Source organism: Entelurus aequoreus, linkage group LG03 (assembly GCF_033978785.1).
Source record: "Entelurus aequoreus isolate RoL-2023_Sb linkage group LG03, RoL_Eaeq_v1.1, whole genome shotgun sequence".
Taxonomy (NCBI): Eukaryota; Metazoa; Chordata; class Actinopteri; order Syngnathiformes; family Syngnathidae; genus Entelurus; species Entelurus aequoreus.
In genome coordinates, this window is record NC_084733.1 from 83,444,211 (window position 1) to 83,460,632 (window position 16,422).

At 39.6% G+C, this 16,422-nt stretch overlaps 2 protein-coding genes across 3 annotated transcripts in view; both read right to left on the minus strand.

Annotated features, from left to right (window-relative positions):
- Positions 1–573, minus strand: part of LOC133646981 (metabotropic glutamate receptor 8-like) — a 79,022-nt gene extending 78,449 nt beyond the window's left edge. Inside the window, exon 1 of the mRNA XM_062042984.1 lies at positions 467–573. The gene's annotated coding sequence lies outside the window, so the exon portion shown is untranslated. The remainder of the gene's footprint in view (positions 1–466) is intronic.
- LOC133646982 (peroxisomal succinyl-coenzyme A thioesterase-like) overlaps positions 1–16,422 on the minus strand; it is an 18,489-nt gene continuing 2,067 nt past the window's right edge. For both annotated transcript variants that reach the window (XM_062042987.1, XM_062042986.1), the window contains 9 exons: positions 12,085–12,269; positions 11,736–12,026; positions 11,502–11,671; positions 11,313–11,432; positions 11,176–11,246; positions 8,781–8,868; positions 8,595–8,675; positions 5,620–5,773; positions 1–2,960 (listed from right to left, as the gene is read on the minus strand). In XM_062042987.1, the coding sequence (XP_061898971.1) occupies positions 2,833–2,960; positions 5,620–5,773; positions 8,595–8,675; positions 8,781–8,868; positions 11,176–11,246; positions 11,313–11,432; positions 11,502–11,671; positions 11,736–12,026; positions 12,085–12,269 (1,288 nt within the window). In that variant the 3' untranslated portion in view covers positions 1–2,832. The remainder of the gene's footprint in view (positions 2,961–5,619; positions 5,774–8,594; positions 8,676–8,780; positions 8,869–11,175; positions 11,247–11,312; positions 11,433–11,501; positions 11,672–11,735; positions 12,027–12,084; positions 12,270–16,422) is intronic.

Sequence of the window (16,422 nt, forward strand, 5' to 3'; positions counted from 1 at the left end):
ACTTGTCACTCGCTAACTGTTAGCATGCTAACTTTTTTTTTTGTCAATTTTGCAGCCGTACACCTCTGAGTCACATAACTTGGTATGTGACATTAGCTAACTGTTAGCATGCTAACTTTTTTTTCATCAATTTTGCAGCCGTACACCACAGAGTCACATAACTTGGTATGTGACATATGCTAACTTTTGTTTTTTGTCAATTTTGCAGCCATACACCACAGAGTCACATAACTTGGTATGTGACATATGCTAACTGTTAGCATGCTAACTTTTTTTTGGGTCAATTTTGCAGCCGTACAACTCTGAGTCACATAACTTGGTATGTGACATATGCTAACTGTTGGCATGCTAACTTTTTTTTGGTCAATTTTGCAGCCGTACACCACAGAGTCACATAACTTGGTATGTGACATATGCTAACTGTTAGCATGCTAACTTTTTTTTTGTCAATTTTGCCGCCGTACACCACTGAGTCACATAACTTGGTAAGTGACATATGCTAACTGTTAACATGCTAATGTTAGCATGCCAGATTTTTTAGTTAATTTTGCATGCGTATGCCTTAGCGTCATATAAATTGGTACATAACATATACTAACTGTTAGGATGCTAACATAATAACATTAGCATGCTAACTTTTTTTTACTTGTGATTTAGGGCTATATAAATAAATATTGATTGATTGATTGATTGATTTTAATCAAATTTTGCAGCCGTACACCTCTGAGTCACATAACTTGGTATGTGACATTAGCTAACTGTTAGCATGCTAACTTTTTTTTGGTCAATTTTGCAGCCGTACACCACAGAGTCACATAACTTGGTATGTGACATATGCTAACTGTTAGCATGCTAACTTTTTTTTGGTCAATTTTGCAGCCATACACCACAGAGTCACATAACTTGGTATGTGACATATGCTAGCTGTTAGCATGCTAACTTTTTTTTTGGTCAATTTTGCCGCCGTACACCACTGAGTCACATAACTTGGTATGTGACATATGCTAACTGTTAGAATGCTAACTTTTTTTTTTTGTCAATTTTGCAGCCGTACACCTCTGAGTCACATAACTTGTTATGTGACATTAGCTAACTGTTAGCATGCAAATTTTTTTGCCAATTTTGCCGCCGTACATCTCAGTCATATAACTTAGCACTTGTCACTCGCTAACTGTTAGCATGCTAACTTTTTTTTTTGTCAATTTTGCAGCCGTACACCTCTGAGTCACATAACTTGGTATGTGACATTAGCTAACTGTTAGCATGCTAACTTTTTTTTGTCAATTTTGCAGCCGTACACCTCCGAGTCACATAACTTGGTATGTGACATTAGCTAACTGTTAGCATGCTAACTTTTTTTTTGTCAATTTTGCAGCCGTACACCACAGAGTCACATAACTTGGTATGTGACATATGCTAACTTTTTTTTTTGTCAATTTTGCAGCCATACACCACAGAGTCTTATAACTTGGTATGTGACATATGCTAACTTTTAGCATGCTAACTTTTTTTTGGGTCAATTTTGCAGCCGTACAACTCTGAGTCACATAACTTGGTATGTGACATACGCTAACTGTTAGCATGCTAACTTTTTTTTTGGTCAATTTTGCAGCCATACACCACAGAGTCACATAACTTGGTATGTGACATATGCTAACTGTTAGCATGCTAACTTTTTTTTTGTCAATTTTGCAGCCGTATACCACAGAGTCACATAACTTGGTATGTGACATATGCTAACTGTTAGCATGCTAACTTTTTTTTGGTCAATTTTGCAGCCATACACCACAGAGTCACATAACTTGGTATGTGACATATGCTAACTGTTAGCATGCTAACTTTTTTTTTTGTCAATTTTGCCGCCGTACACCACTGAGTCACATAACTTGGTAAGTGACATATGCTAACTGTTAACATGCTAATGTTAGTATGCAGGTTTTTTAGTTAATTTTGCATGCGTATGCCTTAGCGTCATATAAATTGGTACATAACATATACTAACTGTTAGGATGCTAACATAACAACATTAGCATGCTAACTTTTTTTTAAACAAATTTTGCAGCCGTACACCTCTGAGTCACATAACTTGGTATGTGACATTAGCTAACTGTTAGCATGCTAACTTTTTTTTTTGTCAATTTTGCAGCCGTACACCACAGAGTCACATAACTTGGTATGTGACATATGCTAACTGTTAGCATGCTAACTTTTTTTTTGTCAATTTTGCAGCCGTACACCACAGAGTCACATAATTTGGTATGTGACATATGCTAACTGTTAGCATGCTAACTTTTTTTGTGTCAATTTTGCCGCCGTACACCTCTGAGTCACATAACTTGGTATGTGACATATGCTAACTGTTAGCATGCTAACTTTTTTTTTGTCAATTTTGCAGCCGTACACCACAGAGTCACATAACTTGGTATGTGACATATGCTAACTGTTAGCATGCTAACTTTTTTTTTTGTCAATTTTGCCGCCGTACACCACTGAGTCACATAACTTGGTAAGTGACATATGCTAACTGTTAACATGCTAATGTTAGCATGCCAGATTTTTTAGTTAATTTTGCATGCGTATGCCTTAGCGTCATATAAATTGGTACATGACATATGCTAACTGTTAGGATGCTAATGTTAGCATGCCACATTCACGTTGTTATTATGTTCCTAATAAAGCTGACGTTTGATTGACGGAGTCCACAGGAAATGACCCTAAAAAGATTGTTGTGGTAAATATGAACAACGTGTACATTGCCGCCCCCTGCTGATGAGTGGCCGCCTGTGCACGAAGGGCAGAAAGGACGTAAGCGTCGGTCCGTCCGAACGCCACTCAGAGGTGCGACCTGGGCGGGGCCACGCCGCGGTAGAGATGCTCAAACAGGAAGTCCAGCGTCTTCTTCCAGGCGTCCTCCTGAGCGCGACTGTGCCACGACGTCTGCCCGCCCCACAGCGCCAAGACTGAGGACACAAGGCAAGGCGGGCGTGAAGGACGTGGACAAGGTGGAGGAGGAGGACTACTACCTACAGGTGGAGGAGGACTACTACCTACAGGTGGAGGAAGACTACTACCTACAGGTGGAGGAGGACTACTACCTACAGGTGGAGGAGGACTACTACCTACAGGGGGAGGAGGACTACTACCTACAGGTGGAGGAAGACTACTACCTACAGGTGGAGGAGGACTACTACCTACAGGTGGAGGAGGACTACTACCTACAGGGGGAGGAAGACTACTACCTAAAGGTGGAGGAGGACTACTACCTACAGGTGGAAGAGGACTACTACCTACAGGTGGAGGAGGACTACTACCTACAGGTGGAAGAGGACTACTACCTACAGGTGGAGGAGGACTACTACCTACAGGTGGAAGAGGACTACTACCTACAGGTGGAAGAGGACTACTACCTACAGGTGGAGGAGGACTACTACCTACAGGTGGAGGAGGACTACTACCTACAGGTGGAGGAGGACTACTACCTACAGGTGGAGGAAGACTACTACCTACAGGTGGAGGAGGACTACTACCTACAGGTGGAGGAAGACTACTACCTACAGGTGGAGGAGGACTACTACCTACAGGTGGAGGAGGACTACTACCTACAGGTGGAGGAGGACTACTACCTACAGGGGGAGGAAGACTACTACCTACAGGTGGAGGAGGACTACTACCTACAGGTGGAGGAGGACTACTACCTACAGGGGGAGGAGGACTACTACCTACAGGTGGAGGAGGACTACTACCTACAGGTGGAGGAGGACTACTACCTACAGGTGGAGAAGGACTACTACCTACAGGTGGAGGAGGACTACTACCTACAGGTGGAGGAGGACTACTACCTACAGGGGGAGGAGGACTACTACCTACAGGTGGAGGAGGACTACTACCTACAGGTGGAAGAGGACTACTACCTACAGGTGGAGGAGGACTACTACCTACAGGTGGAGGAGGACTACTACCTACAGGTGGAGGAGGACTACTACCTACAGGTGGAAGAGGACTACTACCTACAGGTGGAGGAGGACTACTACCTACAGGTGGAGGAGGACTACTACCTACAGGGGGAGGAGGACTACTACCTACAGGTGGAGGAGGACTACTACCTACAGGTGGAGGAGGACTACTACCTACAGGGGGAGGAAGACTACTACCTACAGGTGGAGGAGGACTACTACCTACAGGTGGAGGAGGACTACTACCTACAGGTGGAGGAGGACTACTACCTACAGGGGGAGGAAGACTACTACCTAAAGGTGGAGGAGGACTACTACCTACAGGTGGAGGAGGACTACTACCTACAGGCGGAGGAGGACTACTACCTACAGGTGGAAGAGGACTACTACCTACAGGTGGAGGAGGACTACTACCTACAGGTGGAGGAGGACTACTACCTACAGGTGGAAGAGGACTACTACCTACAGGTGGAGGAGGACTACTACCTACAGGTGGAGGAGGACTACTACCTACAGGTGGAGGAAGACTACTACCTACAGGTGGAGGAAGACTACTACCTACAGGTGGAGGAGGACTACTACCTACAGGTGGAGGAGGACTACTACCTACAGGTGGAGGAGGACTACTACCTACAGGTGGAGGAGGACTACTACCTACAGGTGGAGGAAGACTACTACCTACAGGTGGAGGAGGACTACTACCTACAGGTGGAGGAAGACTACTACCTACAGGTGGAGGAGGACTACTACCTACAGGTGGAGGAAGACTACTACCTACAGGTGGAGGAGGACTACTACCTACAGGTGGAGGAGGACTACTACCTACAGGGGGAGGAGGACTACTACCTACAGGTGGAGGAGGACTACTACCTACAGGTGGAGAAGGACTACTACCTACAGGTGGAGGAGGACTACTACCTACAGGGGGAGGAAGACTACTACCTACAGGTGGAGGAGGACTACTACCTACAGGTGGAGGAGGACTACTACCTACAGGGGGAGGAGGACTACTACCTACAGGGGGAGGAGGACTACTACCTACAGGTGGAGGAGGACTACTACCTACAGGGGGAGGAAGACTACTACCTACAGGTGGAAGAGGACTACTACCTACAGGTGGAGGAGGACTACTACCTACAGGTGGAGGAGGACTACTACCTACAGGTGGAAGAGGACTACTACCTACAGGTGGAGGAGGACTACTACCTACAGGTGGAGGAGGACTACTACCTACAGGGGGAAGAATACTACTACCTACAGGGGGAGGAGGACTACTACCTACAGGTGGAGGAGGACTACTACCTACAGGTGGAGGAAGACTACTACCTACAGGTGGAGGAGGACTACTACCTACAGGTGGAGGAGGACTACTACCTACAGGTGGAGGAGGACTACTACCTACAGGGGGAGGAAGACTACTACCTACAGGTGGAGGAGGACTACTACCTACAGGTGGAGGAGGACTACTACCTACAGGGGGAGGAGGACTACTACCTACAGGTGGAGGAGGACTACTACCTACAGGTGGAGGAGGACTACTACCTACAGGTGGAGAAGGACTACTACCTACAGGTGGAGGAGGACTACTACCTACAGGTGGAGGAGGACTACTACCTACAGGGGGAGGAGGACTACTACCTACAGGTGGAGGAGGACTACTACCTACAGGTGAACGGGCGCTGGTGTCCCGCGAAGGCGGAGCGGAAGAAGCTGGCTCGGATGTGTGGTGAGTACGGGGGCTCGATCAGGTGACCAGCATGTGGGTAAGACACCAGCGTCAGCATGTGACTGTTGCCCGCCTGCTCCATCATGGCCTTCATCTGCCGGATAAGACATGTTTGTTATCCACCCTCTTTGTCCCTGCGGGGGGAGGGGGGGACGCTAGCGGACACACAGACGTTGGAACCTGCTGGAAATCATCCGGGTCATCCCCGAAATGAAATCACTATTCCTGCTCCGCCGCTCCCAGTCTGTGGAACGCTCTCCCTGACCACCTGAGGGCACCACAGACTGTGGATGCTTTTAAAAAAGGCTTAACAACCCTTCTTTTTTAAAAAAAAAAAAGCCTTTTTTTAGATGTATGCATACTAGTTTTACCTATTTGGCTGTTGTAGTTTTTATTTGTATTTATTTTTTATTATGTTTTTATTTGATTTATTAATTAATTTTTTTTATACACTGTAGCACTTTGAGGTTGTTTACTCAATGTAAAGTGCTTTTTACAAATAAAATCTATTATTATTATTATTATTCCTTATGTCATTTTGGAACTAGCTAACTGACTGAATGACAAACTAACTAGTTAACCAACTGGCTAACTGTCTGACTGGGGAACTAACCAGCTGACTTACTGATAAACTAACTAGTTAACTAACTAACTAACTAACTGGCAAACAAACTAACTAATTAACATATTGAAAAACTCCTTAACTGACTAACTAACTGAAAAAACCTAAATAATTAACCAAATAAAACTAACTAATTAACAAGTTAATTAACTATTTAACTAAACAAATAATTAACTAACTAACTGACAAAATAACTTACTGGCTGTTAACTAACTGTTAACTGTTAGAATGTCTAGCATGTTTAGCACATTCAGCATGTTTAGCACATTTAGCACGTTTAGCATGTATAGCACGCTAAGAATGTTTAGCACATTTAGCTCATTAAGCAAATTTAGCCCACCTAGCACGCTTAAAATGTTTAGCACATTTAGAATGTTTAGCTCGTTTAGCACATTCAGGACGTTAAGTATATTTAGCATGTTTAGAATGTTTAGCACATTTAGTATGTTTAGAACATTCAGCACAGTTAGTACATTTAGCACATTCAGTACATTTAGTACATTTAGCACGTTTAGAATCTTTAGCACATTTAGCACATTCATTACATTTAGTACATTTAGCACGTTTAGAATCTTTAGCACATTTAGCACGTTTAGAATGTTTAGCACATATAGCCCATTTAGCATGTTTAACGCATTTAGCACGTTTAGAATGTTTAGCACATTTAGTACATTTAGCACAGTTAGCACAGTTAGCACGTTTAGAATGTTTAGCACATTTAGCTCACTAAGCAAATTTAGCCCACCTAGCACGCTTAAAATTTTTAGCACATTTAGAATGTTTAGCTCGTTTAGCACATTCAGGACGTTAAGTATATTTAGCACATTTAGAATGTTTAGCACATTTAGTATGTTTAGAACATTCAGCACAGTTAGTACATTTAGCACATTCAGTACATTTAGTACATTTAGCACGTTTAGAATCTTTAGCACATTTAGCACGTTTAGAATGTTTAGCACATTTAGCACATTTAGTACATTTAGCACAGTTAGCACGTTTAGAATGATTAGCACATTTATCACATTCAGCATGTTTAGTACATTTAGCACGTTTAGAATCTTTAGCACATTTAACACACTTGGCACGTTTATAATGTTTAACACATTTAGCACAATCAGCACATTCAGTACATTTAGCACATTCAGCACATCCAGCATGTTTAGCACGTTTCGCACATTTAGGATGTTAAGCACATTTAGCCCACTTAGCGCGGTTAAAATGTTTAGCTCCTTTAGCACATTAAGGACGTTTAGTACATTTAGCACGTTTAGAACATTTAGCTCATTAAGCAAATTTAGCCCACCTAGCACGCTTAAAATGTTTAGCACATTTAGAATGTTTAGCTCGTTTAGCACATTCAGGACGTTAAGTATATTTAGCACGTTTAGAATGTTTAGCACATTTAGTATGTTTAGAACATTCAGCACAGTTAGTACATTTAGCACGTTTAGAATCTTTAGAACATTTAGCACATTCAGTACATTTAGTACATTTAGCACGTTTAGAATCTTTAGCACATTTAGCACATTCAGTACATTTAGTACATTTAGCACGTTTAGAATCTTTAGCACATTTAGCACGTTTAGAATGTTTAGCACATATAGCCCATTTAGCATGTTTAACGCATTTAGCACGTTTAGAATGTTTAGCACATTTAACACATTTAGTACATTTAGCACAGTTAGCACAGTTAGCACGTTTAGAATGATTAGCACATTTATCACATTCAGCATGTTTAGTACATTTAGCACATTTAGAATCTTTAGCACGTTTAACACACTTGGCACGTTTAGAATGTTTAGCACATTTAGCACAATCAGCACATTCAGCACATTTAGTACATTTAACACATTCAGCACATTCAGCACATCCAGCACGTTTAGCACGTTTCGCACATTTAGCATGTTAAGCACATTTAGCATGTTAAGCACATTTAGCCCACTTAGCGCGCTTAAAATGTTTAGCTCCTTTAGCACATTAAGGACGTTTAGTACATTTAGCACGTTTAGAACATTTAGCACATTCAGCACGTTTAGCACATTCACGACGTTTAGTACATTTAGCACGTTTAGAATGTTTAGCACATTTAGCACGTTAAACACATTTAGGACATTCAGCACATTTAGTACATTTAGCACGTTTAGAATATTTAGCCCATTTAGCACTTTTAGAATGTTTAGCACATTTAGTACATTTAGCAAATTTAGAATCTTTAGCACATTTAGCACATTTAGAATGTTTAGCACATTTAACCTATTTAGCATGTTAAACGCATTTAGCACATTTAGCTTACATCAGCAGCAGACTCAGGGCTAGCAAGGTTCTGGTCGTCCTGACCAACTATCAGCAGCAGGGGGCACTGCAGGCGTCCTACCTGCAACACACCACTCTTATCATTGTCATGTCCCGCTAGGCCTGCTAACAGCTAGCATATCATTTGTCATGTCACGCTAGGCGTGCTAACAGCTAGCATACTTACGTCCACTTTGAGGGCGGGGTCAGTGGGGAGCGGCAGCAAGACGTCACGAGAGATCACCTCTTTGTGTTCGTTGTAGCGACATTTAGCGCTGCAAAGTGCAAACACACAAGAACCTTTTCATTTTGGACTTTTCCTCCTCTTATTATAAAGTTAGCACCTAATGAACTCTAATGATGCACACAGCTTGACCCTGGAACAGACTATTAGTAGTATTGCAATTATCATTCTGCCCTTATTTTATTTCTCCAACATTTTCAATCCTTGCAAAGTCAAAATCCTCCATGATAATGTTAGTCCATGCTAGCATGCTAATGTTAGCATTTGGGTTTGTGGGTAATTTTTCAGCTATACACCAAAGACTTGTATATTTGGTTACTTGTTAGCACATTAGCATGCTAGCTTTTTTTTGACAATTTTACAGGATTACACATAAGAGTTGTATATTTTGCTACTTGACCTGTGCTAACTGGTTAGCACTTTTTGTTAATTTTGCAGGTGTGCACCCAAGAGTCAAATATTTTGCTACTTGACCTGTGCTAACTGTCAGCATGCTAGCCTTTTTCGGTCATTTTGTCGACATACGCCTAAGAGTAAAATACTTTACTCTATGTGTGCTAACTGTTAGCATGTTAGCATGCTAGCTAACTTTTTTGGATTCTTTGGCTGGTATACACCTAAGAGTCAATTATTTTCTTCCTTGACGTTTGCTAACTGCTAGCGCGTTGACATGCTAAAGTCAGCATGCTAGCCTTTTTTGGTCATTTTGTCGGTATACGCCTAAGACTAAAATACTTTACTCCATGTGTACTAACTGTTAGCATGTTAACATGCCAGACTTTGTTATACACTTAATTAAAATAATTGTATTTTTTGACGTTTGCTAACTGTTAGCGCGTTGACATGCTAAAGTTAGCATGCTAGCCTTTTTTGGTCATTTTGTCGATGTACGCCCAAGAGTAAAATACTTTATTCTATGTGTGCTAACTGTTAGCATGTTAGCTGTTTTTTTGGATTATTTTGCTGGTATACACCTAAGAGTCCATTTTTTTCCCCCTTGACGTTTGCTAACTGCTAGCGCGTTGACATGCTAAAGTCAGCATGCTAGCCTTTTTTGGTCATTTTGTCGGTATACGCCTAAGACTAAAATACTTTACTCCATGTGTACTAACTGTTAGCATGTTAACATGCCAGACTTTGTTATACACTTAATTAAAATAATTGTATTTTTTGACGTTTGCTAACTGTTAGCGCGTTGACATGCTAAAGTTAGCATGCTAGCCTTTTTTGGTCATTTTGTCGATGTACGCCCAAGAGTAAAATACTTTATTCTATGTGTGCTAACTGTTAGCATGTTAGCTGTTTTTTTGGATTATTTTGCTGGTATACACCTAAGAGTCCATTTTTTTCCCCCTTGACGTTTGCTAACTGCTAGCGCGTTGACATGCTAAAGTCAGCATGCTAGCCTTTTTTGGTCATTTTGTCGGTATACGCCTAAGACTAAAATACTTTACTCCATGTGTACTAACTGTTAGCATGTTAACATGCCAGACTTTGTTATACACCTAATTAAAATAATTGTATTTTTTGACGTTTGCTAACTGTTAGCGCGTTGACATGCTAAAGTTAGCATGCTAGCCTTTTTTGGTCATTTTGTCGATGTACGCCCAAGAGTAAAATACTTTATTCTATGTGTGCTAACTGTTAGCATGTCAGCTGTTTTTTTGGATTATTTTTCTGGTATACACCTAAGAGTCAATTTTTTTCCCCTTTGACGTTTGCTAACTGCTCGCGCGTTGACATGCTAATGTTAGCATGCTAGCCTTTTTTGGTCATTTTGTCGGTATACGCCTAAGACTAAAATACTTTACTCCATGTGTACTAACTGTTAGCATGTTAACATGCCAGACTTTGTTATACACCTAATTAAAATAATTGTATTTTTTGACGTTTGCTAACTGTTAGCGCGTTGACATGCTAAAGTTAGCATGCTAGCCTTTTTTGGTCATTTTGTCGATGTACACCCAAGAGTAAAATACTTTATTCTATGTGTGCTAACTGTTAGCATGTTAGCTGTTTTTTTGGATTATTTTTCTGGTATACACCTAAGAGTCCATTTTTTTTCCCCTTGACGTTTGCTAACTGCTCGCGCGTTGACATGTTAATGTTAGCATGCTAGCCTTTTTTGGTGATTTTGTCCGTACACGCCGAGGGGTAAAATCCTTTACCTTATATGTGCTAACTGTTAGCATGTTAACAGGCTAACGTTAGCATGCTAGCTGTTTTTTGGATTATTTTGCTGGTATATGAAAGTTGTATATTTAGTCGATGCTATCTGGTTAGCGTGCTAACTGCTAATATTTAATTTGTGCGTATGTGTGCAACCAAACTAGCTCACTTGTTCCAGTAATCAAAGGTTCCTGTCGGCGGCATGACGTGAGTCCCGCTGACGCACACCAAACACCGAGGCTGCCAAAATGAAAGCACAACAATTAGCATATTTCAGGTTAGCGTTAGCATTAGCACAGGTGGCACCTTCACGCTTGAGGCGTGGACGGCGATTTTCAGGCAGACGCCGCTGCCCAGGCAGAGGCCCACCAAGGCCACCCTGTTGCCGAGCACCTGGGGATGTTCCTGCAGGACTCTCAGCGCCGCCTGCGGGAGGAAAACCGACCGTCAATCAAACCTTTTCCTCGCCTCAGGGACGCGGTACTCGCCGCGCACCTGGAAGTAGGAGTCGTCCACCATCTTGCCCGTCTCTTGGCTGGCCTTGGGGCTCAGGTAGTTGAGGGCCATGGAGGCGAAGCCGTGGGAGGCGAGCAGCGAGGAACGATACTCCACGAGACCTCCTCCGCCCCCCCACAGGTCCAAGACTCCGGGGAAGGGTCCGGGTCCTTTGGGGTGGCAAATTGAACAGGAATTGGACCCTCTGGATGTTATTGGGGGGGGGGGTCCTACCTGAGGGCAGGAAGAGGGTCGCAGACAGTCCGTCCGTCGTGACGGGGATCCTGCGGACGCCGGGCGCCATGTACCAGCGCTCCACCGCCTGGGAGGCCAGCACCACCTGGTCCAGGAAGCCCTGAGTGCCGTGACCCCGCCGCACGGAGATGGTGACCTCCATGGGGGTCTGCACCTTCATCTTCCTCATCCTGAGTCCAGGTCGGCTGCCCGGAACCGGTCTGAGGCTCCACAGGAGACCCATGGGCTCCAGTCCCGAGTACGTGCCCCCCAAGCTGACATCCTTGGAGACTGCAGACACAAACAAAGATCTGGGGGTCCAAGGTGCGTCTCTGGGAGGACCACGTACCGTCCACGGAGCCGCCGGCGTCGGACACGTAGTGAGCAAACGCCTCCCAGTCGTGTCCGTCCTCGCTGCGGTGGGAGGCGTGGACGGTGAGCTGGACGCCGGGGGGCGCGTTCTGGACCAGGATGACAAACTTCTCGTCCACCAGGCCTCTGGACGGATGGACCGACAGCTTGACCGCGTCCGTGCTGGAATGGGCCGAGCAGGAGCGTTATAAAAGAGGCTGGACCAGCACATCACACCGCTCACTAGTGCCCCCTGAGGGGAAAGTGGGTATTGCTGTGCTGGATTGGTCCAATGGGACAAAATGTGAGAAATAAATGAATATTTAAATGTGTCATTAATTATTTATGCAATTGATTATTTTATGATTTGATTATTAATTGAATTATTTAAAGATTTAAATAACTATTACTTAATAATTTGATTAATTATTTTACTAATTACTTTGATGTTTAAACATATTTCATTGTTTAATCATGTCAAGACTTTAATTAATCATTGTACTATGTAATTAATTCATAATTTAATTATGTCATGATTTCATTAATTATTACTTGATTTAACAAATTATTTAATTATTTCATGATATGATCATTTTGCAATTGTTTCAAGATTTAAATAAACATTTTACAATTTAATTACTTCACAATTTGATTAATTATTTCACTAATTACTTCGATATTTACTTCACAATTTGATTAATTATTTCACTAATTACTTCGATATTTACTTCACAATTTGATTAATTATTTCACTAATTACTTCGATATTTAAACATATTTAATTGTTTAATTATGTCAAGGTTTTGAATAATTATTTTACTGTGTAATTAATTCACAATTTCATTATGTCATGATTTCATTAATTGTTTCATGATTTAACAAATGATTTAATTATTTTCTGATTTAATGATATATTTAATATTATATTGATTTCAGGATTTCATTAATTATTCTACTGTTTAATTATTGCATTATTTCTTGATTCAATATGTTTTTCAAAGTTTAATTATTTCATGATATAATTATTTTGCTATTATTTCAAGATTTGAACAAGAATTTCAGAATGTAGTTACTTCACAACTTGATTAATTATTTCACTAATTACTTCGATATTTAAACATATTTCATTGTTTAATTATTTCAAGGCTTTAATTAAATAGTTTATTATGTCATTTATTCATAATTTAATTATGTCATGATTTCATTATTTCTTTCATGATTTAAGAAATTATTTCATAACCTAATTTCATGATTTCATAAATTTTTTCATAACTTACTTATTTCATTATCTTTTTCATATTATAATGATTTCATGATTTCATAAATTTTTGGACTGTTTAATTAGTGCATTATTTCTTGATTTAATTTTTTTTTCATAGTTTAATTATTTCAAGTTTGAACTATTTTGCTATTTAATCATTTTGTGATTCAATTCATCATTCCACTATGTAATTACATCATGATATAATTAAATATCTCACAATTTAAATATTTTATGATTTCACTATTTAATGAGTTCATGATTTTATGATGTAATTGATTATTTAATAATGAATTTATTTCATGATTTCACTATTTAATTAGGTCACAATTTCAATAATTATTTCATAATATAAATATTTCATGATTCAATTCTTTCATGATTTAATTAATTACTCCACTATTTAGTTATTTCATAATTCAATTAATGATTTCACTATTTAATTATTTAATTAATTTTTTCGTAATTCAATTATTTCATTAATTATTTAATAATTTCACTATTTAATTAGTTCGTGATTTTATGATTCAATTAAATATTGAATAATGTATTTATTTAAATTCACTATTTAATTCGTTCATGATTTTATGAATTATTTCATAATGTAATTATGTCAAAATTAAATTGATTCATGATTTAATTATTACTCTACTATTTTTTTATTTCATGATGTAATTAATTATTTTACTGTTTAATTATTTCATACATTTTTTCGTAAGGTAATTATTTCATGAATTATTTAATCATTTCACTATTTAATTATTGCATGATTTAATTAGATCGATTGCATACTAATATTTTCATATTTAATTCATCTTTAATGGCTTAATTATTTAATGTGTGTCATCACTTTTTGGAGTGTATTTCATCTGTCAAAGTCAGCCGTCAAAGTCAGTGGGCGGGTCTAACACCTGATTGGTCACTCAGCACTTCCGCTTCCATCGGACCAGAGAATTCTCGAAGTTCTGGTCGATACATTGGTGTCAAAGAGCGTAAATAACTTAACATCTGTGATCGATTCCTCTACTGTAACTGCTACATGCTCTGGGTGAGCAGGTTTTACTTCCACATCATTCACAAGGTCGAACATATCTGCCAGCAACTCCCCCAAAAAGTACGAGAAATCCTCCTGAGCTGCCATGTTTTCAAAGAGCAGTCATTGGATTGGACGAGATCCCCGCTAGGCCCGTTTACAGATTTTGATTGGACTAGATTATGTTAGTCCCGCCCCCTGACTTTCACTGATAAATACATTTATTCAATCATATTTTTGATCGGTGAAATTATTAAAACATGAAATCATTTATCAAATCATGCAATATTTCATTGAATTTTAAAATAATTGTAAAAAAAACCAAATCCATTTTTAAATACGTCTTAAATAAGTATGCGTTGTTTTATTGACTATTGGTCTTCAAAATGCGGGAAATTGAACATTAAAAAAAAGTAGTTCATCTGTGGTGAGTTCATGTGTGTAGGAATTCCCAGACTTGTGTCAATGTTTCATGATAATAAGTCAATCATTAAGACTCGGATTGAAAAACTGCTCAAGTTGTTCTTGTTCCGTCCTCACTTGACCCCTCAAAGAGAACATTCCATTATGATTTGCTCAATTCAGGATTTTTGGTACTTGGAAGTATGCAAATTCCTCTTATATTAGCATGCTAAACATTTTTTTAGCTAATTTCCAGTGTTTAAACCTGGTTTTTGGTACTTGGCGCCGTCTTCGAAGTATGCCAACGTCTCTTATATTAGCATGATTGTGTTAGCATGCTAACGCTTTATGCCAGCTTACTCGACAATTCTATATGTTTACACCAATAAGTGGTGTGAATCCGATTACGTGCTAGCATCGTTTTCTACTAGTTTTTTTTGCAAATTTTGTATGTTTTTACCGAAAAAAAACATGGTTTTTGGTACTTGGCGCCATCCTGGACGTATGCTAACCTAACGTCTCCTACATTAACATACTAACAATAGCTTGCTAACATTTTTTTAAACAATTTTTTCAAGCTAATTGTGTATGTTTAAACCTAAAAAAAATGTTTTTTGGTACTTAGCGCCATCCTTGAAGTATGCCAACGTCGCCTATATTAGCATGCTGATGCTAGCATGCTAACATTTTGGCCAGTTCTTTCGCTGATTTCCAGTGTTTAAACCTAAAAATCAAGATTTTTGGTACTTGGCGCCATCTTCGAAGTATGCTAACGTCTCTTATATTAACATACTAATTCACTTACTCGCCAATTCTATATGTTTTGGTACGATTTGGTATTTCTGCTTATCCGATCACGTGCTAGCATGCTATCGTTTTCTACTAGCTTTTTCACAAATGTATGTTTTTACCGAAAAATCATGTTTTTTGGTACTTGGCGCCATCCTGGAAGTATGTTAACGTCCCGGGTATTAACATACTAACGTTAGCTTGCTAACTTTTTTTGCTAGCTTAAGACTGGGATTGAAAAACTGCTCAAGCGGTCCTCACTTGACCCCTCAAAGAGAACATTCCATGATGATTTGCTCAATTAAGGATTTTTGGTACTTGGAAGTATGCAAACTCCTGTTATATTAGCATGCTGATGTTAATATAACTTTTTTTGCTAGCTTAAGACTGGGATTGAAAAACTGCTCAAGTTGTTCTTGTTCCGTCCTCACTTGACCCCTCAAAGAGAACATTCCATGATGATTTGCTCAATTCAGGATTTTTGGTACTTGGAAGTATGCAAACTCCTCTTATATTAGCATGCTGATGTTAGCATGCTAACATTTTTTTCAGCTAATTTCCAGTGTTTAAACCTAAAAATCAATAGCTTTTTTTTTTTTAACTAATTGTGTAGTTTAAACCTAAAAAATATGATTTTTGATACTTGGCGTCATTTTGGAAATTTGCCAACCTGTCAAATTAGCATGCTAATGTTAGCATGCTAACGTTTCAGGCTAGTTTTTTAGCTCTTTTTGTATGCTTACACCTAAAAACCATGAATTTGGATACTTGGCGCCATCTTGGAAGTATGCTAACGTCTCTTGTATTAACATACTAACGTTAGCTTGCTAACTTTTTTTGCTAGCTTTTTT